Source organism: Numenius arquata, chromosome 2 (assembly GCF_964106895.1).
Source record: "Numenius arquata chromosome 2, bNumArq3.hap1.1, whole genome shotgun sequence".
Lineage (NCBI taxonomy): Eukaryota > Metazoa > Chordata > Aves > Charadriiformes > Scolopacidae > Numenius > Numenius arquata.
In genome coordinates this window covers 31,035,183-31,056,753 of record NC_133577.1, presented here as the reverse complement: position 1 = coordinate 31,056,753, position 21,571 = coordinate 31,035,183, and the positions used below count along the sequence as shown (strand labels likewise).

Here is a 21,571-nt window from a genome sequence, read left to right as displayed (position 1 = left end):
CCCAGAGCTGGATGCAGTACTCCAGGTGGGGTCTCACCAGAGCAGAGCAGAAGGTCAGAATCACCTTCCTCAACCTGCCAGCCACACTTCTTTTGACACAGCCCGGGATATGGTTGGTTTTCTGGGATGCCAGTGCACACATTGCCGGCTCACGTTGAGCTTCTCATCAACTTGTGACGTCATTCCTCGAAACACGGGCAGCGCACAGGAGAAAAAAGCGATTTGATGGAATCTGCCCGCCTCTCCCTGCCGCGGAACTACATTTCCCAGAATGCCGCCGGAGGGGCTGGGGCGAATCTCTCTCTGGATTTGTCCCCGCCGGGCCGCCGTAGCAGCCGGCGGGGGCGGCTGTCAGGCGGTGAGGGCGGGCGGGACGCGCCCAGGTTGTTGCTGCTGCCGGGACGCGGCTGGGTGCGGGCGGCGGCTGGCGGAGGAGGAGGGGGTCGGCGGCGGGGATCGCGACAGACCCGGCCCGGCCATGGACGAGCAAGCGGGGCCCGGCGTTTTCTTCAGCAACAACAACAATAATAACGCTCTGCTTCTGCCGCCGCCGGCGGGCGGGCCGGGGCTGGAGCCGGGCGAGGCGGCGGCAGCAGCGGCCGCCGCAGCGGCAGCAGGAGGAGGAGGAGGCGGCGGCGGGGGGGTCTCAGCCACCGGAGCCGCCGCGCCGTTGTCGGCGTCCCGGGCTCAGTACAGCGTGCCGGGCATCCTGCATTTCCTGCAGCACGAGTGGGGCCGCTTCGAGGCGGAGCGCGCCGAGTGGGAGGCGGAGCGGGCGGAGCTGCAGGTAACACCCGCGACCTCCTTCACACCCCTCACTCCCCCCGCGTCCCTCATCGCTTGGGCGGCCGTTCCCCTCCGGCTGCGCAGCGCCGGGGGACCCCGGCGCTGCGCAGCCGGAGGGGAACGGCCGTCCCCCCCTCCCCGCCGCCGCCCGGCTGAGGGGCGTGACATGGCGGCCGGCCCTGAGGGGAGCGGCGCCGGCCCACGGCGCGGCTCGGCTCTGGCTGCCTCTCCGGAGTTTTCCGGGTGCCCCTCCGTGGCTGTTTGCCTCGACTCGTCACCTGTTTCATAAGCCGCTGTTAAAAATTGCCACCCCCACCCCACCCCGGTTCTCGGTGCTGGCTCGCAGCCCCCCCCCGGGCCCTCGCCCTCCCCCGGGCCAGGCCTGTGGGACGGGCTGCAAGTCCTTCGGTAATTGCGGGACACGGTTCCGTTGTTTTTTCAGTTGAAAAGCGGTGGGGTTGGATACGCTCATTAATGCGTTAAAGGACTGATAGTGATCTTGTGGTTAAAGAACTTGTGAGCTGCTGGCCTAGAGCCAGGACTGTCAGATACTTCAGTGATGGGCTCCTTACGTTAACTCTAATAACAGTCGATAACGCAGCCTTCGTTGTTGTTCCTCTTTGGCTCTCTTCACAAGAAAATCTCTGTTGTAAACCTTCGTGCTGTCCACGTTGCCAGCAGCCCACTGTTTGCTCCTCAGTTGGCCGTGTTTGAGACTGAAAAGTGTCTACTTGGCTTCCTTTTAAGTCTCCTTTGTCTGTTGCTTCCTGTCCATCTCTCTTCTTTCTGTGTCTTTCCTTGAAAGTGCTGTCTTTGTCAAGAGAGTCTTGAGCCTGTTTAGCAATGCGAACCACTTCTCTGTTTTTGGTTTGTTGTTTGGTTTGTTGTTGTTTTTGTTTTTTTTAATTAGTAGGGAAGTCATCTTTTTAACTTACTTTCTAAGGTAATATCAAACAACTCCTCTGAGACGGGTGGCAGATGTGGCGTTCTTCACAGAGGGTTCCCTTGTAGGAATTTAAAGGAAGTGGTCCTGAGGACTAAAGAGTAATTTTTATTTTAACTTCCGTGATTCAATGAAAAATTCATTACTAACTGAATCACGTTTGTATTCACTGCATCCAGTAAATACTATGTAGAAAGTAACTAGCTTAGCTATGTGTAAGAAGAACATCACGTGTCACATATCCAGTGGAGTCTCGTAAATGTCTTGATGTTTTTTCATAGCTGATATAGATCTCAAAAATTGGCTTGGAGAAAAAAAAATAGTATGTTTCATAGGACCTAAGAAATTCTGCCAGTATGTTAGTGGTAATGACACTTTGCATATCTCTAGTGCCCTTCAACAGAGGCTAGAATGCCATTCCTCTTCCCCCAAGTATCCCTCAAAAGCTTGGGAAGTGTTATGGATGAGAGCGGAGGAAAGAAGTAGAGTATTTAAACTATTTGCTTAAGTCATGCATTATCAGTGGCAGAACTGGGAATATAACCCTATTACAAGTTGTTTGCTTGAACGCCTTTTGGATCTTGCCAAAACATCTCAATAAAGTTATAATTAGCTGTGGCTGGCATTGCCATGAGCTGTAACAGAATTTATCTGCTGCGGAGTCATGTTCAGAAAGGTGCAAAATTCTCGGCTGTCTCTATAGACATCAGGCTTACGTCTGCCGTGACCATTTGCGGTTCAATGTTCTTTGTTCCGTGTGAGAGGTCTGTGCTCGGGGTTCAGCAACTACAGGATGGCGTTTAGAAATTGTACATGTACAACTGAAGGATGAGCAGCGTTAATTAAAAACTGGTTCTGTGCTGCTTCTGAAGCCTTTTGTTGGCCCATATATTTGGAAGTATTTAACAGAATAATGGAAATTTCAGGTCGGGCAGTTTCTCTCTCAAGATAAAGATGCAGTGCTCCTGATTCTACTATACTAGTCTTTCATCCAATGTAAATTTAAATGTTAGATTATCCACTCGCTTGGGAAGCTGTGTGACAGAGAATCCATTTCATAAGGTCGTCTGAGTATCCCATACTTTTTATCTGCAATTCATCTTGTTATGTTGCATAGACTTTTTTTTTATCTCACGTTTCTTACCTGACATGATATTTAAATACTTCTGATAATTTATGCCACAGTGTTACTGTGCTTGGCTTCTGCTCTGTAGTTGTTGGCTGGTTAAGCTAAACTCTGTCTCTGAAAAACACCTTGTCAGTCAGTCCCACTGTGATTTCTTGTCTTCCTTTTCTTCCCTTCTAGGCTTCTTTTTATTTTCTCTTTTTTTTTTCTTGTAATTAATTGTGTGGAACTAAATGTGATATTCAGGTAGAGTACCTTTCTGTTGCGTTATGTGATGCTTGTTTGGGTGACACACATGCCCCCCTCTTTCCTGGAGTTTATAACGTACGTGAGTTGACAGGCCTGGGCAGCTTACTCTCAGTTCTTAGTTACTGGTCTAGTCTTGCATTTACAAGGTTTCTCTTCCTATCAGGTGCCTATATTTTGCTTACCCTGGCAAATATCCATGCTTACTCTGAATTTCTAATTATTTTTCTTGTCATTTTCAAATTATTGTTGCCTCTATTATATAATCTTCCTCATTCAGGGCAAAAGAGGATATCAATATTTAGATCTCTGCAAGTTTCATTAATAAGCTGTGTATTTCAAATCAGAATGAAAACAGATTCATACAGCTTATTTGCTAATTATATATTTCACTTTTAATGCTTGCTTTCTGTTTATGGTACTTTGATATCTGCAGATTGAAAAATTATCCCAAGAATAAACTTTCATGATGCCCTGTAAAGTAATTCACAAGAATAAGTACTAACGTTATTAAACGTCATTTTAGTATTCACAAACTGTGTTTTGGATCATTATCGCTTATTTTCGTATCTCTTCAGAAGTGAGTAGTTTTCCTTTTCTTAGGTTCTTCTTGCAGCTGCTTGGGAGAGTTGACAAGAAAGGGTTTCCTGTTCTGCAAAAGTTTTAAACTTCAATTCTTTTTTCATTCTGCATTTTTCTGGACTGTGTTTCTAGGGCATTTCAGAGTTGTCATTATGTATTGGACAAGCCCATCCCAGAATAGCCAAGAGTTTGATCAAATGCATATGCAGGGCACTGAAATTTGTCTCTTTGCTTGAGGCAAGCAGCATATGAAATGCCTTCCATGTTGGTGTCTTGCCTTAACCATAAGTCTTCTGACTGGTTGGGGGTGATTCTCTGTTGCGGATGTTATTTCCCTTTTAATTAGCCATCTGCCACCCCTGGGGGAGAGTGATGGGGACTCTGCCTCTGCGGTTGGGACCCCCGCAGAGCCGAGAGCTGCCAATGGCATCCTTGTCCCAGCGAGCGACAAAGCTGTTGAGCTCTGCTGCTTCTGGGCTGGATGAGCTTGGAAGGCTTCTCTGTGTGTGTGTGTGTGTGTGTGTGTGTATGGCTTTTGTTTTGACTAGAAATTTTGTCTCTGCAAGCGATGCATATGTTGCTGTGGAAAGTTTTGCTTCTGACAAACATTTTTCTGGCAAAAATGCTGATTTGCAGACTTTGGCATTTCTCCGCATTTCACAAATGTTCTAAATTGCAACAAACTGCTATGCTGTATGTAACTGCGTGTATAGACACCCTGTGTCCTGCTAAGGAATTTTCTAGCTCTTAACCTCATCACTACTAAAGTTTTCATTTCTGCTGATAACTGCTTCTTTAGAGTAGTAGACTACTTTGGAGTAGTGGGAACTGATAGGGTTACGTTGAAATTATTTTTCGTAGGTAAACTTTCCTTTGAAAATGTTTGCAAGGAAATTATGGAGAATGGGGGGATACAATGTGCTTGTCTTTCCACAACTGTGTTAAAAATATTCCTTGTCAGACAATGCCCAAAGAAAAACAAAAGTGCCCAAATGATAAGGAAAGAGTTAATGAAATGACAGAAAATGGAGTTAAATGATAGCGAACAACTGTAATAGAAGGAATGTGATGGAAATAATAGATAAGCACTTGAGGTTGGTTATGGAAGTCAGATTTAGTGATGTTAGCTCTCTGGGGGGTCGCGGATGGTGATCTTCCCCCTTGTTGCTGCTTCTGTGAGGCAAGAGGCAGGTGGTGAAACCAGGCGGACTTTGCGGTAAGATTGTGACCTTGGAGATAGGCAAGTTAGAGTAATGAGGAGAAGGGGCAAATCAGACAGATGGCTGTGGCTATTTATAGTGTGGTTTAGGACATTGGTTACTTGATTCAGAAATAGTTGATATTTACAGTTTGTTGGCTTTTAGATAATGGTCCTCTTATTGGATTAGTTAAAAATCATTCCAATAGCTGGATAATCTGAAAATACTGTTCAGAGGAAAAGTAGTGAGCAGTCAGTTGACAAAATCAGTTATTTAGTTAATGGAAAAGTCCTAAGGGCTTGGTTTGGCCAATAAAATAGAAGATAAAATACAGTTTGAAGAAGTTTTGGATAGGATTTTCAAATATGTTGAATCTCTGAGGTTCTCTGTGAAAGATGAATTGGCGGAAGTGCTGTAGAAGTCTTCAATAAAATATTTTTTCTCATAAGGCAGATATTACAAAGAAAAGAGTGATTAATGTTAAACTCCTCTCCACCCCAGAAGAACAATATTTTCAACTTTATTGTTTCAAATATGTCAGATAAATCAAAAGAAAGGTGGAAGAAAATAAGTCATGGTCACAATACTGAGGTGTGTTTAGTTGGGAAAGATGATGCTAACTGGGTCTCAGTGACTACCAGAGATGCTTTCTTTTTTAGCAAACTTTCTAGTTACCAAATTCACGTGAAGCAAAGGGAAGCTTCTGTACTCTTCTTTCCTATTTGCTTATATGTGTGATTGCCAGCTAATCCCCATATACTCATTGATAAACTGTCATGGCTTGTTTTATTTAAGCGGACAGGACTAGTGAGAGTAAATGTTCAGTGACAAAAGAGCTGCATTATGGAAATGTGTAGCTTTTGTAGAGAAGTAGAATGTAGATACAAACTGATGAGACTGCTTCTTTCCCAGTCTTACCTGGTTTTTACAGTAGTTTGATTATTTTTTTTTTTTTTTTTAATTGCATAAATGATCCGAGCATTTCCCGGCATCAGATTTTCCCATTTTTCTCAAATCTGTTAAACCTGTAATTTAGTTTAAGCGAGTGAAAATGTATTTCTAAGATGGCCCTAATTCTTTTAGGAAGGTGCTTCTGTAAATATTGGCATGGCGTGAACAGATGGAGTTTTGGAATGTTACATTGTCTCCAAGTGGTCTTTAAAGCTTACAAACACTTTTTGAAGAAAGTTACACTTTAAAAAAGTAGAGGATTTTCTGATTTTCATGATTTGCTATAGAATTGTTGAATTAAGCAAAAATGATATAAGCCATTATGTTCTAGGTGGAAACCTTTTGGTTTTCGATGTCAGGTTAGCGTATGGTGAAACATCCTGTGTGTCTTTTACTAGTGCATGTTTGTAATTTAAATCAGTTTCTCTGTGTCCTGCTCAGATTGTAGCCCTGCTTTTTCTGTTGAAGGTCTTGGCTCATGTCAGTTTTATTGCATCAGGGGTAAGTAACTTTGCACTGTTTGAACAACAAGTTGCAGATATAACTCAGCATTTATTGACGTTTCAGTAGACACAAACTTTACTTGCTAATTCTGGAACAGACTGTGTAAAATTCCCCAAGGAAGATCACGTGCGTCTCTAGAGACTTTTGATTCATCTTAATTTGATGCTAAAAGAAGTAAGGCTCTACAAATGCCAAGCCTCAACTAAAATTGATATCTGTACACTGTTTTCTGAGAAAATGGGTATTGGTCAGCAATCTACTCGCATACTTCACAAGGCTGCCAGGCCTTGTCAAGTCCTCCTTTCTAAGTTCCTTAGCTAAAAAATGGTAAGACTGACTTAGACATAGATGAAGGATTTTTATGTTTTGTTTTTAAATGCTGAGAAATGCTTAAATACTCAAAATAGCTCTTCTGAATCACTTCAGAGTGCCCAGGATCCAAGCTTTGCAGATAATAGGCTAGAAATAAGAATACTCTGAAATGTGAAAACAAAGGTTCACTTTACCATAGTGACCTGTTCTGTATGAGCCTGTGGATGGAATCATCCAGAAGATGTTATTTTTCTATTTGAAAAGTTTGCTGTATGCTAACTAATATTGAATATTTTGAAAATAACCACGTGACGAAGAAGTTGAGTTAAAGATTGCAGTGTGGAAAGACTGCATTTTTTCTGCTCCTCGCCAGGAATATGTTTCCCTTCAGGGCAGTCACATAGGGCAGGATTGCAAAAGGATTGGAAAAAAAATGGCATGCACGATATTCGTATCCCAGCTTGTAAACAGGAGGTGAGAACAAAATCAGTGATTTTTGTATCTGTTTCACTTGATGCTGTAGTCAGTTCAGGGTGGTGGTGCTGCTTGAATACAAGGAGTGTATTCCTTGTATTCCAGCTGTTCCTGGTTGGAGTGAGAAACAGGAGTGCGCTGATTGCCTTTGCAAAGGCTCGTGTGGTCAAGTCTGGTTCACTCTTCTTCTTGTTACCAAAGCCAAATCTACAGATCTCCTCCAGATATCTCCTCCCTTGTCTTGCTATATCCCAAGTGATTCATTCAGCCTATGAACTTCCATTGTCTCAGTTTAAATGGGGGCCATAAGTCTATCAGTCCTGGTGCTGACTGCTGCGTTTCTGCCTTTCTTGTACAGCAAGTTCAAATGCTCAAATGTAATTCCTTTCCAATTTGGACTCCAGCTCATAATATGCAATTATTTTGTGACATGTCATTGCAGTGTTGCCTATAGAGTTATATGACATTTTAAAATTGCTCTCTTTTTGACCTTACATCAGTCTACACGGAGCATGCTCCTGGGACTCAAAGGGGAAAAAAGAAGTTAATGTTCACCACTTAAGTGTCCTACAAAAACGACTGGAGGATTAGAGGAGATTTTTACTTATAAAGAATGATTAAATAACCTGAATATATATTGCTTGGCTTACTCAGCAAGTATTTTGACATTTGCAGTTGTTAGTGAAAGTCAGCACTAAACAGTGGATAAAAGAAAGACTGGCTCTCTGAACAGAGATCTGCCTAGTAAAACACTTCAAACTGCAGAAAAAAAAGCCTTTCTGTTGGTTGAGGTGCTTAAATTAGTAATCAAGGTGTTGCCAGGAATAAATTACTAAATTCTTTTTTATTCTGGATTACCTATGAGGAGTTTTGAATTCACTGATAAGAAATTGTTTTTCAAACAGTCTTTTCAAAGAGATGAAGAATGTAAGTAAATGGCTTCTTCAACCATCATTTTTTACCATAAGCTAAATCTTTGATCTCTTTTGGATGGTTTAATTTTTTCAGGGCTTAGCTCTGATGCCGGTTTTAGGACATTTCTGAGAAGTCCAGCAAAAATAATTTGCCGATAGCAGATTGTGCTGTGTGTTGGTCCCATGAGGTGCTGTTGTCCAGTGTGAGCGTGCGGGTGATAAATGGGGTGAAACGCTTCTGTGTGGGGTGAAGCTAAATGCGCCTTGGTACCTGCTACTCATTTCAGCCTGTGACCCCACTTCAGTTTTGTGTTGTTGTAAATGGCTACAGGTGCTTACAAAAGCTTCTTAGTCTCTCTTTGCACAGAGTGCTAGTGGGTGTGTGTTACAGTGTGAAGTATGGTGCCTGAAAAATTGTTTGCCAGTTGTACTAGACCACTGGTATTTCCCTCCTCCACTCCTCTGTACCTGTCTTATATCTCTTCTGTTCCCTCCTCTTCCCCCCCCCGCCTTGCCCCAGGCATACCTACACGGATTTACAAATGTATTTAAATATGTGGTGCTTCAGCGAGCCGACTGTGATCTACAGTACTGAGCACCCTGGCAACCTGCAGAATCCTTCTGGCAGATGTCGGTAGACTAGTTAGAACAACTGTTTGAGGCTGATTCATCTGTATATGCTTTTAGTTATTTAGCACCTATCTATTTTTTTCCCCTCACTTTTCTCTCAACCTGTGAAGATCTTGTTCTTGAATTATGGAAGCAATATATAGAGAATTTAATGTCTTAGTAGCTCGTACTTTGTCAAATGATGCCTATTGACTTTAGAGTGCTCAAAAATTTGAAGTGAGGTTTACTTTAAAATATTAAGATAAATATTTTAAAGGAAAAAATGGAAAGGATTTTTATAGTTCCTGAGTCTTAAGAATTAAAAAAAAAAAGCGTCTTTAAACTTGAAATAGCTGTGAAATTCAGGAACTGATAGAAGCTGATATTAAATGTGCATCATTTGTTTAGCAGCCATAACATTGTTTCTTTTAAAACATTTTTTGTTAAAAGAAAATATTTTTTTAGTCTCTTGCTTTTCTGTAATGTCAAGGTGTCAGCCTAAAAAGTTGTGCAGATATAATATTCTCTTTAACATCCTTATTGTTGTGGTTGTTGATTCCAGGAAACTTAAATTTCAGTTTACTTCTTAAAACATTGGTAAAATCCAGATTTATTTAGATGCAATTTAATTATTCCATTATATTGTTATGGCTGCTAGGCCTGTATTAGGAATTCAACAACACTTTAAAAAATGTTGTTTCTAACCCTGTGTTACCTAAAACATTGCCTCACCCTTTTGTCCACTTCACAGTAACGTGACCTTAGAGTCTTTTGAGGAATTTCTTAAAACAACAATATTGTTGCACGAGGATTTTTTTTTTTTTTAAACATAAGAATGAATGTTATTTTTAAAATCTCTCGGTTAAGAAGTGGAATAGCTAAGATATCTACAGCGTTACTAATTTAGACTGGATGCGCATGAAGCTTCGAAGTTTTGTTGCAGTTGGTAATACTAAAAACTTCAATGAGATAAAGTGAAAAAAAAAAAAAACAAACAAGCTTGAACTCTACAATTGTAGCTGAAATAGACTGTTCCAATATTTTTCCCAATATTCTCTGTTTTGTTTTGTTGTTGTTGTTTTGTTTTTTTTTTTGTCCTGACTTGCTTGACTTTAGTTTAACAGTTGAGATGTAATACAGTAACTTGTAGCACTTGGCCTGGAAAAAACCTGAGGCGGAAGCTGCCTCGATTCCTCGCTGCGGAGCCAGCGGGGCCGGGCGCTGGATGGGGACGATGCGCCCCACCCATGAGGCACGGAACAATACAAATTTTTGTGTGATCCCCGTAGGCGTTTTCGAGGTTTGTGGTGACGAGCTTACAACTTGATGCATTTTAACCTTATTAGCCAGAAGGTCATTTGTCACAGAACCTGTTTGTTGGGCATATTTGTGAATTCTTGAAATTTTTGGCAAACCTTCTCAGGAGTGGCCAAAGCAGAAGTGTGGAACAGTAGTGTTGCAGATTATTCAAAGTGGAGGGGATCCTCCTTTGCTCTCCTGCTCCCTCGGGTAGCGCAGGCTTCAGGTTTGACTTGCGCTAAAGCTGCACCCGTGGGAGATGGCCCGTGCAGTCTCAATCTACCGGTAAAATTCTGCTGCTTACATCCGAATTATAAGAATCCTGTAGCTGTGCAGTTCAGTTATGCTTTTCATCATGTTTAAACCCAGACCTCTTGCGCTTTAAATGTTTGCACAGACATTTAGACAGACACTGGCTAAATATTTTAATCAGAAATGGTGAACCTAGAGTTATTGCTGTTTTGTTCTAGAGACAGAGGAAATACTGCTAGATCTCATAATTTGTCATTTTATATATTTAAACTCAGTGTATTAATTTATTCAGTTTTCAGCTATACTACAAATTGTTTCATTTATGGTACGAACATTTAGGTTCCTTGGCGTATTTTCAGTTAATTGCCAAACATTGTAAAGAATGAAATCTGCTTATGACATACAGACTCAGAAGCTCCATCTAAACACGAGGAAGAACTTTACTTTGAGGGTGGCAGAGCACTGGAACAGGCTGCCTGGAGAAGTCACAGAGTCTCTGTCTCTGGAGACATTCAAAACCCGCCTGGACATGTTCCTGTGCAGCCTGCTCTAGGTGGACCTGCTCTGGCGGGGGGGTTGGACTAGATGATCTCCAGAGATCCCTTCCAACCCCATATCATTTTGTGATTCTGTGACTGTTACAGTAGTATTGTTAATATAAAATTTCAGTTATTATTTTAATGCTATCCTTATGTGCATTACAAATAAACCTGGATATTATCATTAAGAATTTCTTAAATAAAATGTGAGCTTACATATATAAATGACGTTTTGTTGTCCACTGAGGCTGACTTAATTGTAATTATCCAGTACTTATATAGATAAGGGATAAGGGTTACTAACATCCTGTGGGAAAGAGAGGGAATATTCTCCTTACTTTCTGTATATTTCTGACCAAATGTAAGCATTCCCATTTTCAGAGCCAGAATTTCTCAAAAGTTATGACTGTTGGATGTAAGTACGCCACTCAGAAGAAAAGCATGAGCAAACTATGCTAGAAACTCTGCGGCCTCCACAGAGAGCGCAAAATTATTCTCAAGCCCTCTGGTGCACTTTTCTGTTTCTTGATTTACCAATAAAACTGCTGATCCATAAAGTGTATAGCAACCTTGAAAGACCCTGGAAATGAGCTTGTGTAGGGCTGGAGAGATGGCTCTTGGGCCATGAATTCTGCATGCTTTTAAAGTAATAAATGCAAGGATTTCTTGGAAGTCCAGGAGAAAGAAAAGTTAGAAGACATCAGTAAGAGCATCATTATACAACTGACAATAAAAGATGTCCAAAGAATCAGTTAATATTTCTTCCTGTGCAATATGTGTATAATACATATAGTCTGCCAGTGGCCCCAAAGAGATAGAACCCAATCGTTTTCCTTCATGTTGAATCATAAGGCATAGGTGTTTCAGCTCTAGAGGTAAAGCTAGGAACATTTACATTATTTCATGTGCTTAAGAATCTTCTGGTGACAGTTTTGAATTTTGATTCTCAAATGATTAGTCAGACAAGTCACGGAGCCAGGCCTGCCCTGTATCGCAAGTGTGAGTGCTCATTTTCAGACGAAGAAGGCGTAGTATGATATTTCTTGATCAAATCCATTTAAGTCTCTTTTTCTTACAAAAGTAAGCTGTCAAAAGTACCAAAAAGTTGCATTTTTTTCTTTGTTTAGGCTGCTACCAGTGGAAGATGACTTTAACCTCATTGTTATCGTGGTAATGCTGGTTTGACCCCGTAGTAGAGCAGTGCATGAGCCAGGCCATTCCTGCCTGTCCTTTGCCAACCTGCCGGGTAAAAATGGTTCATTCCAGCCTCTTTGGTCAGTTCATTCTTAGCTAGAAATTGCTTGCAGACAGCAGGTCACACCGGAGATCACTTCAGCTTGTGTCCCCATGGCATTGGATGATCTTTTTCATTCCAGTCAAATGCATGTTAACATCATGTTCTACTATTTTTGGTAGTATGCTTTGATGTTCTTTCACTTTTTGGCTAGAAGGGTGCTTGTTTATTTCTGCTGAACATGTTTGGAGGCAGAGAGAAAGAAATCACTATCGCAGTGCACTAGTATATGCATTATAATCCGAGTACAGTTATTGCAAACTAAGTTGTATGTGCTTGGGGTGTTCTTCTTGTTACTGAGAAGGATGGTGACCTTGTTGAGCTGATGTGCTTCTTGCACTGCTACTGTTATTTCTTCAGGGTAGGAAGTGCTGACTCCGAAGCCAGCATTTCTTTCTTCTGTGCCTCTCCCTAAACCCGAGCAAAAAATGAATGTTGGAATTCAGTTGTAGTTTTTTGTTCATGCCAGTTTGAGTGTTAAGTGAGGAGAAGCTTGATGCCAGAGTGACAGAGGCCTTTCTTTTGATTCAGCTGAGGGTTTTTTGGCAGTCAGATGCATTTCTCCCATTGAAGGTGAAGACCATTGGAGAGCGGCCAGTGTTTTTTCACTTATAAACTGGCTGCTCTAGTGGGTGACTGGTGGTTAAGGATTCTTCAGGTGTCTGTCAAGCTGTTCACTGGCTGTGCTTGAGCAATGAAATTGTTAGCTGGTATCATATTTTAGAGCAGCTGCTGTAGCTGGCTACCAGCAAATGGCCTTTTGAAGTGAGATTCATCTTGCTTGCCATCCAAACTTCAACTGAGTTTGTTGTGTGCATTTCCTTTATAGTTGGTGGAGAGAAAATAGCATTTACAGACACTGTTTTTCTCACTTTGGGGTGAAAATCTGAAGTCAGATAAGTTATTCTTTGGAAGTGTCTGTCTCCATTAACTAAAATATCTGGGGACTCCTTGCAAGGTTGTGGCAGGTGAGGAGAGGATACTCCTTGTTTCTCCCAAGCTTTCCCTGGAGATTGGCACAGACTACAGTACCTACAGAAAATGCTGCTTACAGAACTGCAATGGGCCTTTATATAAATGAAAGGCTTACTGGTCTTCATGTTCAACAGCGGGTGGTCTAGATCAGTTGCCTTTTATCCTGTTTGTGCTTCTCAGGAGACAGCTGAGGTACTTGGAGACTTAGCTGCAAAGGTGACAGAAAGCTTCTGATTCTGAAAATGGCAGGTGGTCTGCAACGCAGGTGAGGCCGAGGTGTGAAGTGGTGACTGTCCATAGGCATCTTTGTCTAAAAGTGTATTCAAGCGTTGAGAGGGCACAAGAACCTGCCTCTAATAAATGACTTGATTTGAGCATGAGGTACAAAAGCAGGTAGTTCTGCCTCTGTGATTAGGAATGAATATTTTGTATGTATCATCAATTTCTATTTAAAGAAGACCTTTCACACTCTCACACCCAACTAAATACTTATTCTCTTCTAGAAGTCAATAAAGGTTAGGTGTCTGTTTGCCATTTGACTTTTATTTACTTCTGTGCCATTTCACTCCTTGTCTCCCTCACCAAAATACCTTTGCCTGTTTTCAGTTTTTTCTCTCTCTTAATTACAGTATTTCTGGAGAGCTTTCTTTAACCTATTTTAGTAAGTATTTTAATTAACACTTGGCACTATTACAAACAGGGTTTTATTTTTTCTTTTAGCTGAACATGCTGTACTTCAGTTCTTTGACTGGTATCAGGTATCTAACATGTATCTGTAGAAAAGTACACTAATTATATACTACTTCAGTTAGCGAGCAGAAATACTTTATCATCTTCTGCTTATTGTTGGTAGATGCTTTTATCTGCTGAAGGCTTTTTGTGTGCTTGTTTTATCTATTCCTTATCCTTTATTGAATGTTTAGCCAAGAGAGGAAATAAACCCTGTCAAACAAACTAAAATTGCTTTATTTCTTATCTTTTTTTTTTTAAATCTCTAATGAGCATGCAGTTTAGAAGGCTTATCTGTGCAGTGTGTTGTCTAAGCATTTGATGTTTATGAAACACAGTAAGCCAATTTGTTTTGAACTGTGCAAATCAATTTTAAAATAACGTGGGGGAAACACACGCACTTAAGAGCTACACTGAATGGTTTTGAGGAAACATATTCTAAATTGAACACTTCCTTTTGCAGGCCCAGATCGCTTTTCTTCAGGGTGAAAGGAAAGGACAAGAAAATCTGAAGAAGGATCTAGTGCGAAGAATCAAAATGCTGGAATATGCACTTAAACAGGAACGGTATGCTGCTTTATTGATGAGTACATGATGAAGAAATTTTGAAGACAGATACTTTATTTTGCCTTTGTATTTGACAAAACCAAGAAATACTTAGTCTGTGTATATTCAGTTCTCAAATTGACAAATATTATTATACTAAATAAACCTAGCCGTCTAAAGGTCTGCATTATGGTAAAAACAATAGCTAACATAGTATGGCTCCAAAAACATGCAATAAACCCTATGGTTGATCAATGATGAATACTTCTTCCGTGATAAATTCTGCCTCACTGTATAGATTATACCCCAGAATTAGTGTATTCTCTTTTTGTTCAAAGTACTACCTTTGTTTAATAATCTCTGACAACTGAAATATTGAATAACTGTCTAGTAGTTACTAGGTTTTAATCTTGCTAATTTTTTAGTCTTTTCGGTATGATAGACTCTACAGGAATATCTTCTGGAGGCTAATTGTGTGAGGAGTGAAAAAATGTTTGTGTTTACCAGTTAATCAAATATCTGTTTGTTCTTCTACCGAAATCCCCAGTCCACTTTAGCATTTTATTCTTACATATACTTTCCTGTTGTTGTAATCTTTGGGGCAAACAAATTGTTTTGTGTGGTTTTTTTTTTTTTATCATGCTTCTAGAAGTCTTTCTGTTCAACTGATTTATTTTAGGCCAAATTTAGTTTTAATTTTTTTTGAATTAGTAAAATGTCTTTTAAAATTCCTGACCTTGAGTATGTTTATGGTACTACTGCAAAGCAATCATTGTTTACGTACAATTTTCCTATCAGATAATTCCTGCTTTAAAATATTAATGCAATAAACCTCTTTTACATAGTTTGTATTAGTAGAAATAAGATTAGAAATACACTGATATGCAAATAAGGAGTAGCATACTGCTGCCAGATAATTTAAGAAGGACACTAATAGTTGTGCATCGCAGTATTGCATTTTAGATTTGCTCATCTTACATGGGCTACTTTAGCATGTGAGATATGGCTTACACCATCCAGTTTGGCTCTTTCTGGTAGCAACCAATTCATCTGCTAGCATGGAGCTGCAGCCAGTTTCCTGGCCAGCAAGTAGCCTCAGGGCTCCAGCTCCTTCTGGGGAGTTCTCAGAGGAATGCTTAAGGTAGATACCCTTTTTGCTCAGGCTTGTTATGGCACTGATCTTCTATCAAATAGCACAGAAAAATACCAAATGTATTCATAATGGAGATTACAGTTTATAGCTGTGGAAAGGCTTACATTTGAGGCATGATTATAAAGATCAGAGTCACTTTAAAAGAAGACAGAAGCAATGGAGTACATTGTTGTGCAGTTAAGGATATGCTATAAGGTATATAATTTCAGTAAAATTTCTTGTATTTCAAAACTGAGGGAGCTATTCCCGATTACTTAGGGTTATCTCTAATACTTCATGTTCATAACCCAGATAAATTAGCAATTTATCTAAAATTATCAGACTATGTAAACACATTTTTGTGTGCTATCAGAAAAGCTTTTTATGATTAAAAAAATTAATCAAAAATCAAACTTCCATATGGGTAGTGAAAATGCCCCCCAGTTGCATTCAGTAAAATCGACCTAAATTTAGACGTCTAAATCCTAATACAGCAGTCACTGTCAGGCTTATGAAAAATAACCAATGGCTTCTTTTTAGCAGTTTTTACATAGGTATCTTTTCTCTTTTCTTGTATTTTTTCCTGCAGTGTATGGTATTAGCCTTGGTTACTCGGGTCAGCAGGCTACAGTCAGCTGGTTCGATCCAGTTTGACAGTTTCAGTATGGGTGTGCAATGGTTTTTAAAGTAAATGGGATGCTTGTGAATGGTGTGTGCTGGAGACAGCTATTTATAAGTTTGTTGTTTTAAACAGCAGCATTATTTGTCAGTTTCTGGAGAAAGAGTCTTACATTTCTGCTGGAAATGTCTCCCAGCAAGTATTCTTGCTTGATACCTAAAAGAATGGCAGCATACTGAGCTTGGAAGCATTGCTCTCTTTCGTAGCATTTTCCTAAATCAGGCATCGGCCAGGTCAGGCAGTAGTCTGTTGGGGTGCTGGCTTTTTCCGCTGGGATTTCAGAGCTGGAAAATGAGATCCTACAAGGTAGGAGGAAAACATTTCTGATCAAGTTAGGGGAAGGTTGGTGTGGGTGGGAGGGGACAGGGAAGCATTCCTGGGGTCCTTCAGTTCTGCCTTGACCTTGCAGGGCACCAAATCTTTCTTAGCTAGATGAAATAAGGTATGAGTAACAGAACAAGAATATGCAGTTGTGGCCCGGAGTAGCCTGTGTTCACAGTGCTCTGAGGAAACCATGAGCAGGAAGCGAGTGACATTGTTTTTCTCAGATACATGCTTTTATGAGCTGCTGTTCTGTATAGTGCTGTTCAGCATTTGTTTTATCAACCAAATGCTTTAGAAGTTTACTCTGAACAACCAACTTTGGAAGCACTGTCATTGTTCTCTATTTCATGACACTTATGTAATTTTATAGTGAGTAAGGTAGAAAATTAGTTTTACTTTGGGTTTGTCATGTTTTTCTGACAAATTTAGTTTAATGTTCGGTCTTCGTGTTAGTAATTGTAAGATTACCTTTTTGCTGCATGATATATCGGAGGCGCAGTTATTTCTGCTGAAGAGTCTTAATACACAGAATAGCAAAGACCTTAGAAGGAGGTAGGTAATAGTTAAGCACTATCATTTGTTCAACAGCAGTTTTGATGTAGTTTTGCCAACATCCAGTAGATTGCAGTGTGAGGCTGTTTGCAGTTGAGGGTTACTTTTTTATTACTTTATCAATACTTGCTTCACCACCAGAAAATTGCATTGTTTCCTCTGGATTTTCAGGAGCTAGCTGAAATGCAGTACTGTTCCTCTCAAGTATGTCGTATTTCATCTAGTCTAGCTCATTTCCTGTCCTAACATATTTCAACCAAAGAACTGGACTCCTAAGCCATGTCTCTAGAAACACTTGATTTAATTTTATGTTGTTTTCTGCACTAGTGTGTCTGATCAGCGTAAGGCTGGCGCCTTCTCCTCTGGGTAGAATATCTTGCCGTGCTGTTCCTGGCAGTCATTCTTGTTTATGTCTCTTGGTTTGGCGGCGGCTCCCAGATCTTCTACGGATGTTTTGGCAGGCTCCCTCAGCACAGCTGGATCAGATGCTTCAGGTCTGGTGACAGATATTTCCAAGAAATAGTGGCCTTTTTTGATCAGGATCAAACTTGTTTCTGTGTGAAGTATTCAGAAAGGTTTCACTGCCCTCAGTCTTAGGAAATCTAGAAGGGTGAAAGCTTTTAGCATTTTCCTAAGGAGCTCTTGAAGTTTGTAGCAGCCATACTGAATGTCTCTAAGCACAGAAGACACATAGTTTAAAGAAAATCCTCCTAATCAAAAAGGGAGAATTGTGTAATGAAGTGCAAAAGCCAGAGCGGTGGCAATATTCATATTTATCTGAGTAAGGTTATCTACCCGCTAACATAGTTTCCCAGCCCCAAAATAGCTTTCTTCCAAACAACTTGAAGGCTAGTTTTCAGATGGAAAATACCTTCTATAAAGTTGTATCCTTCAGCCAGTTATTTACAAGTCATTTTTCAGTCTCTGCCTGCTGTTAATAACTCAGATGTAATTTTTGGAAATTGAAGGTAAATCGTCCAAGTTGAACAAATTTCAGATAATAAAGACTCATCTTTGTGATTTGTTTCCCTCCTCCTTCCCCTCCCCCAAAACCTCCGTCCTTGTTTTTGACTAGATGATATGAAAGTTGGAGAAACTTTGATTTTTTTTTTTTTTAAATTTCTTTTACTCATTTATATTAAAAACACATTTGCTCTTTTTTTGTGATAATAGCATCTCACTGCTGTGATGTGTGAACTAGAGTTCACTGTGAACTGCAAAGGGCCAGTTTGAAGCTGTGAAAAAGTGGACTATGTCATTTCTGAAAAAAGCGGAGAAGTTAAGCATGATAGGTGGGCAAGAGATACTCTATATGAGCATGCTAATGGAATAAGCTATATTCAGAATTTGTATAGAAAAGAATTAAAGTTTCTTTTGTGAGAAGTTTCATAGCCTTTGATTGCAATATGTGTAACTGACCAGTCAAGACTCCCTTCTAGTCTTGGAGTCTGAATCCTTGTGTTCAGCCCTTTCCTTAGTATGCTTTAGAAAGAAGATTGATTGTCTTTCATACCTGTGACATTTTCAACTGTACCATAAGAAAGTTTCTAATAATAAATCTCATACTTGCTGCCTGAAGAAGTTTAGAAAATATTTCCCTGATGGACTGTTAGCTATCTATATAGGTTATTTTTTGTTTAAATATTCTGAACTTCAGAAACTGATCATAGCTGAAGGTGAGTTAACTGGGTCAAGTACTCTGATGTGTTGTTCATGTTTCTGTTTTGCATCTAACTGATATTTTGCTCAGACACCTGAATTTATAGTAATTGCTTCTAATTAATTCAGTTTTGAGCTTGGCATTGGTTTGTTGTTTTGTGGTTTTTTTTTTTTTTTGTCATTTTGTGCAGCCAAATGTCTGTGGCTTTTTGTTTTTAACTTTCCCAGTAATATTAAAAAACCAAAGGATTTCTTTTTGAGATTATCAGGTCTTCAACTGTCTGCCTTTGTTAGGACATGATTCTTCTGCCATATCTGTATTTCTACTGGTCTCTGTGATATGCGAAGTTAAATCTTCTGAAAGATGTAAGTCTTAATCCATCTTGGCCTTAAAGTAAATTTAAGGGCCAGTGGTGTACAAAACCATGTAATCCTGATTATCCTCTTTATCCTCCTGAAGTAAAGAAGAATAACAAAGGCTTTAAAAACTACTGCATTATGAGGAGGAACCAGTTAAGAAACCATGCTACTAATAGTTTAGAATGTGCGTAGACTGAATAATCTCACTTTGCTGAACTGGTTTTATAATGCCTTTAATGAGGGAGGAAAATGTCAATAAAAAGAAAGAAGAATATTACTGTTGATTTAAGAGGGAAAGAAACTTAAAAAAATGAGCATACACAGATTTAACAGACTGGAATAGATATACTAAGACATTTAAAAAAAAATGCAGGCTGAATTTTTGAAAAATGGATTTTGGAGAACAGATGAGAGATTTGAGGAACAGCAAAGGTATAAGGAATGATCCTTTCAGTTAACCTAGCAAACACTTTCCTTTAGTTCTCAGGGTGAAAATTGTTAACAAAACTTTGATAAGAAAATTAGTGAATGCATAGAGTATAACGGAACTTTATTAAGATCTATGAGCTAAAAGCAAATGCCTCATGCCATAAAACTAACTATTCTCTGAAATTATTTGCAGGAAGTGAGTAGACCACACTATAGGTCACTAATCCAGATTGAAGTATTAGTATTTGCTCACTTTTGATAAGTCAAATCAGAATGGGTTAAACGCTAGGGTCACTTGAATTGCTGACTGCATAAAAACTTGAAGTTTTTGACAAAGTATATGTTTAAAGTTGGTGAGGTAGGTTAGTGACGGAGCAGAGGATTTCTTAGTTCTTGATTAGTCATTACTTTTTATTAGTGATGGTAGAGGAAAAGTATGCATAGCATCAGTATTTAACAATAATGAGGGGCAGTTGTTTTACCAGGGTAACATGTCTCTGCTAGTGAGATGTAGGAAACACATAATTGGAAAAGGAAAGATAAATATTTTGATTGAGCATTTAGATTTAATTTTATTCTATTCTTGGTTATTCTTTTCTGTAGTGACCAAAATGTTTGTCCTTCACTTACTGTTGTTAATATGTTTCAAGTGCATCCTTTCCCCTTTCCTTGCTGGTTGCTGCTCAGCTAAGTTACAGCTTAGTGCTCTAGCTCTTGAGGAAGAAGTGCGTTCCTTCATCTCTCTTTGTTGCTACACCTAAAAGGCATTTCTTCACTCTGCACTTATCCTTCTCATCCAGAATTAAATGTTTGTTAAACTAAAATGTAACTGGATGAGTAGGAAATTAGTACTGGCGATACTGAAGCATTAGAGCTACCAAGCGTTGCTTCCCTCAGTACCATTTTGTTAGAATTACTGAGTTTTCGTGATGAAATAGGAAAAGGCAAAAGAAAACAGGCATGTAAGTAATACAGTATAAGTAATATAAGTAAGTAGTAATATAATGAATATGTCAGAGAAGCAATCAAGAGGTGCAGGTAACTTGAAAACAGTCATTCTTGATACAGTCATTTGAGCTTAGTGAGACTTGCCTCATACAATGATGAAGTGTCACGCCCATTAATTTTTTTAAAAACTAAGTGGAAGAGTTTCCTTGTGAGTAGTGGAGCTAATGAAGCCTGTTTTTATGTTGGTGTATGTGAGATTTTTTTTTTTCTTTTTGTCTTTTGTAGCCTGTATCTTGCTGCCTTACACTTAGCTCTGTACACTTGCATTGGAGCTGCATGTATGTGTGCTAGTTGGTCACCACACTACTGGCAGGCTACATGCCCAGCATTGCCCAAGTTGTTCCCTGCCTTTCGTTCAGGGTAGGAGCTGGTATCAGTGCCACTTTTCTGCCCAGTTATGGATGCCTACAAAGCTTTATAGGGAATCAGGGTTTTTTTGACTTGTCTAAATTTTCATGTTAGGCAGAAAACAATCATAGAGACAAAAGTTACACTAAGTGCTGAAAGAAGGGGGGAACAGATAGCAAAACTAGCTAAAGCTCTCTTTGCCTCGGTTTCACTGTTACTGTCTTAAAAGACTACTCAAACGAATCTTTAAAAACTTTAATGTGCATTTGTAATGCTGTACTACTGTGGCATTATTTTGTGTGTTTAAAAGTATAATTACTGACTCTGTAGGATGAAGCTTTTCAAATTATAAAGCATTTCCCTTTTTCTTCTGGCTATTCTTGTCATCATATGGCATGCTTTGTGGGATTTATTACAATAGGCCTTCTGTAGGCTAACATTTTTAGAAGAGAAGTCTCCATTTTTGATCTTGGTCAAGTGGCAAATCTAGAAATTTTAAAAGAAACTGGTGTAGATGGGCTCCTATCAGTGTTAAATCTCATTTAGAATGATTCTAACCGAAGGCCTGCTGCTGTTGGAAAGAACAGCACTTCGAAGAATAAAACTAAGGTTTGCTTAATTGAGGTTAAACTATGACATACAAAGTAGGTGGTACTGAATTGACATGGGTAGTAAAAATGTTTCATAGTGATGGCTTAAAAAAAAAAAAGAGGGTTTGGGGGGAGAAGCCAAGAGTAGCCTACGTCCACAGGGAAGGAACCTTTTCTGTAGCAAGAACATTTGTAAAATCTGCAGTATAC

The 21,571-nt window shown here is 39.7% G+C and overlaps 1 protein-coding gene across 2 annotated transcripts in view; it reads left to right on the top strand.

Moving 5' to 3' along the window:
* The first annotated feature begins 271 nt into the window (after positions 1-271).
* STRN (striatin) overlaps positions 272-21,571 on the top strand; it is a 70,648-nt gene continuing 49,348 nt past the window's right edge. The window contains exons 1-2 of one of the 2 annotated variants that reach the window (XM_074144691.1): positions 272-787; positions 14,198-14,301. In XM_074144691.1, the coding sequence (XP_074000792.1) occupies positions 272-787; positions 14,198-14,301 (620 nt within the window). The remainder of the gene's footprint in view (positions 788-14,197; positions 14,302-21,571) is intronic. The other variant, XM_074144692.1, reaches the window with a different exon arrangement.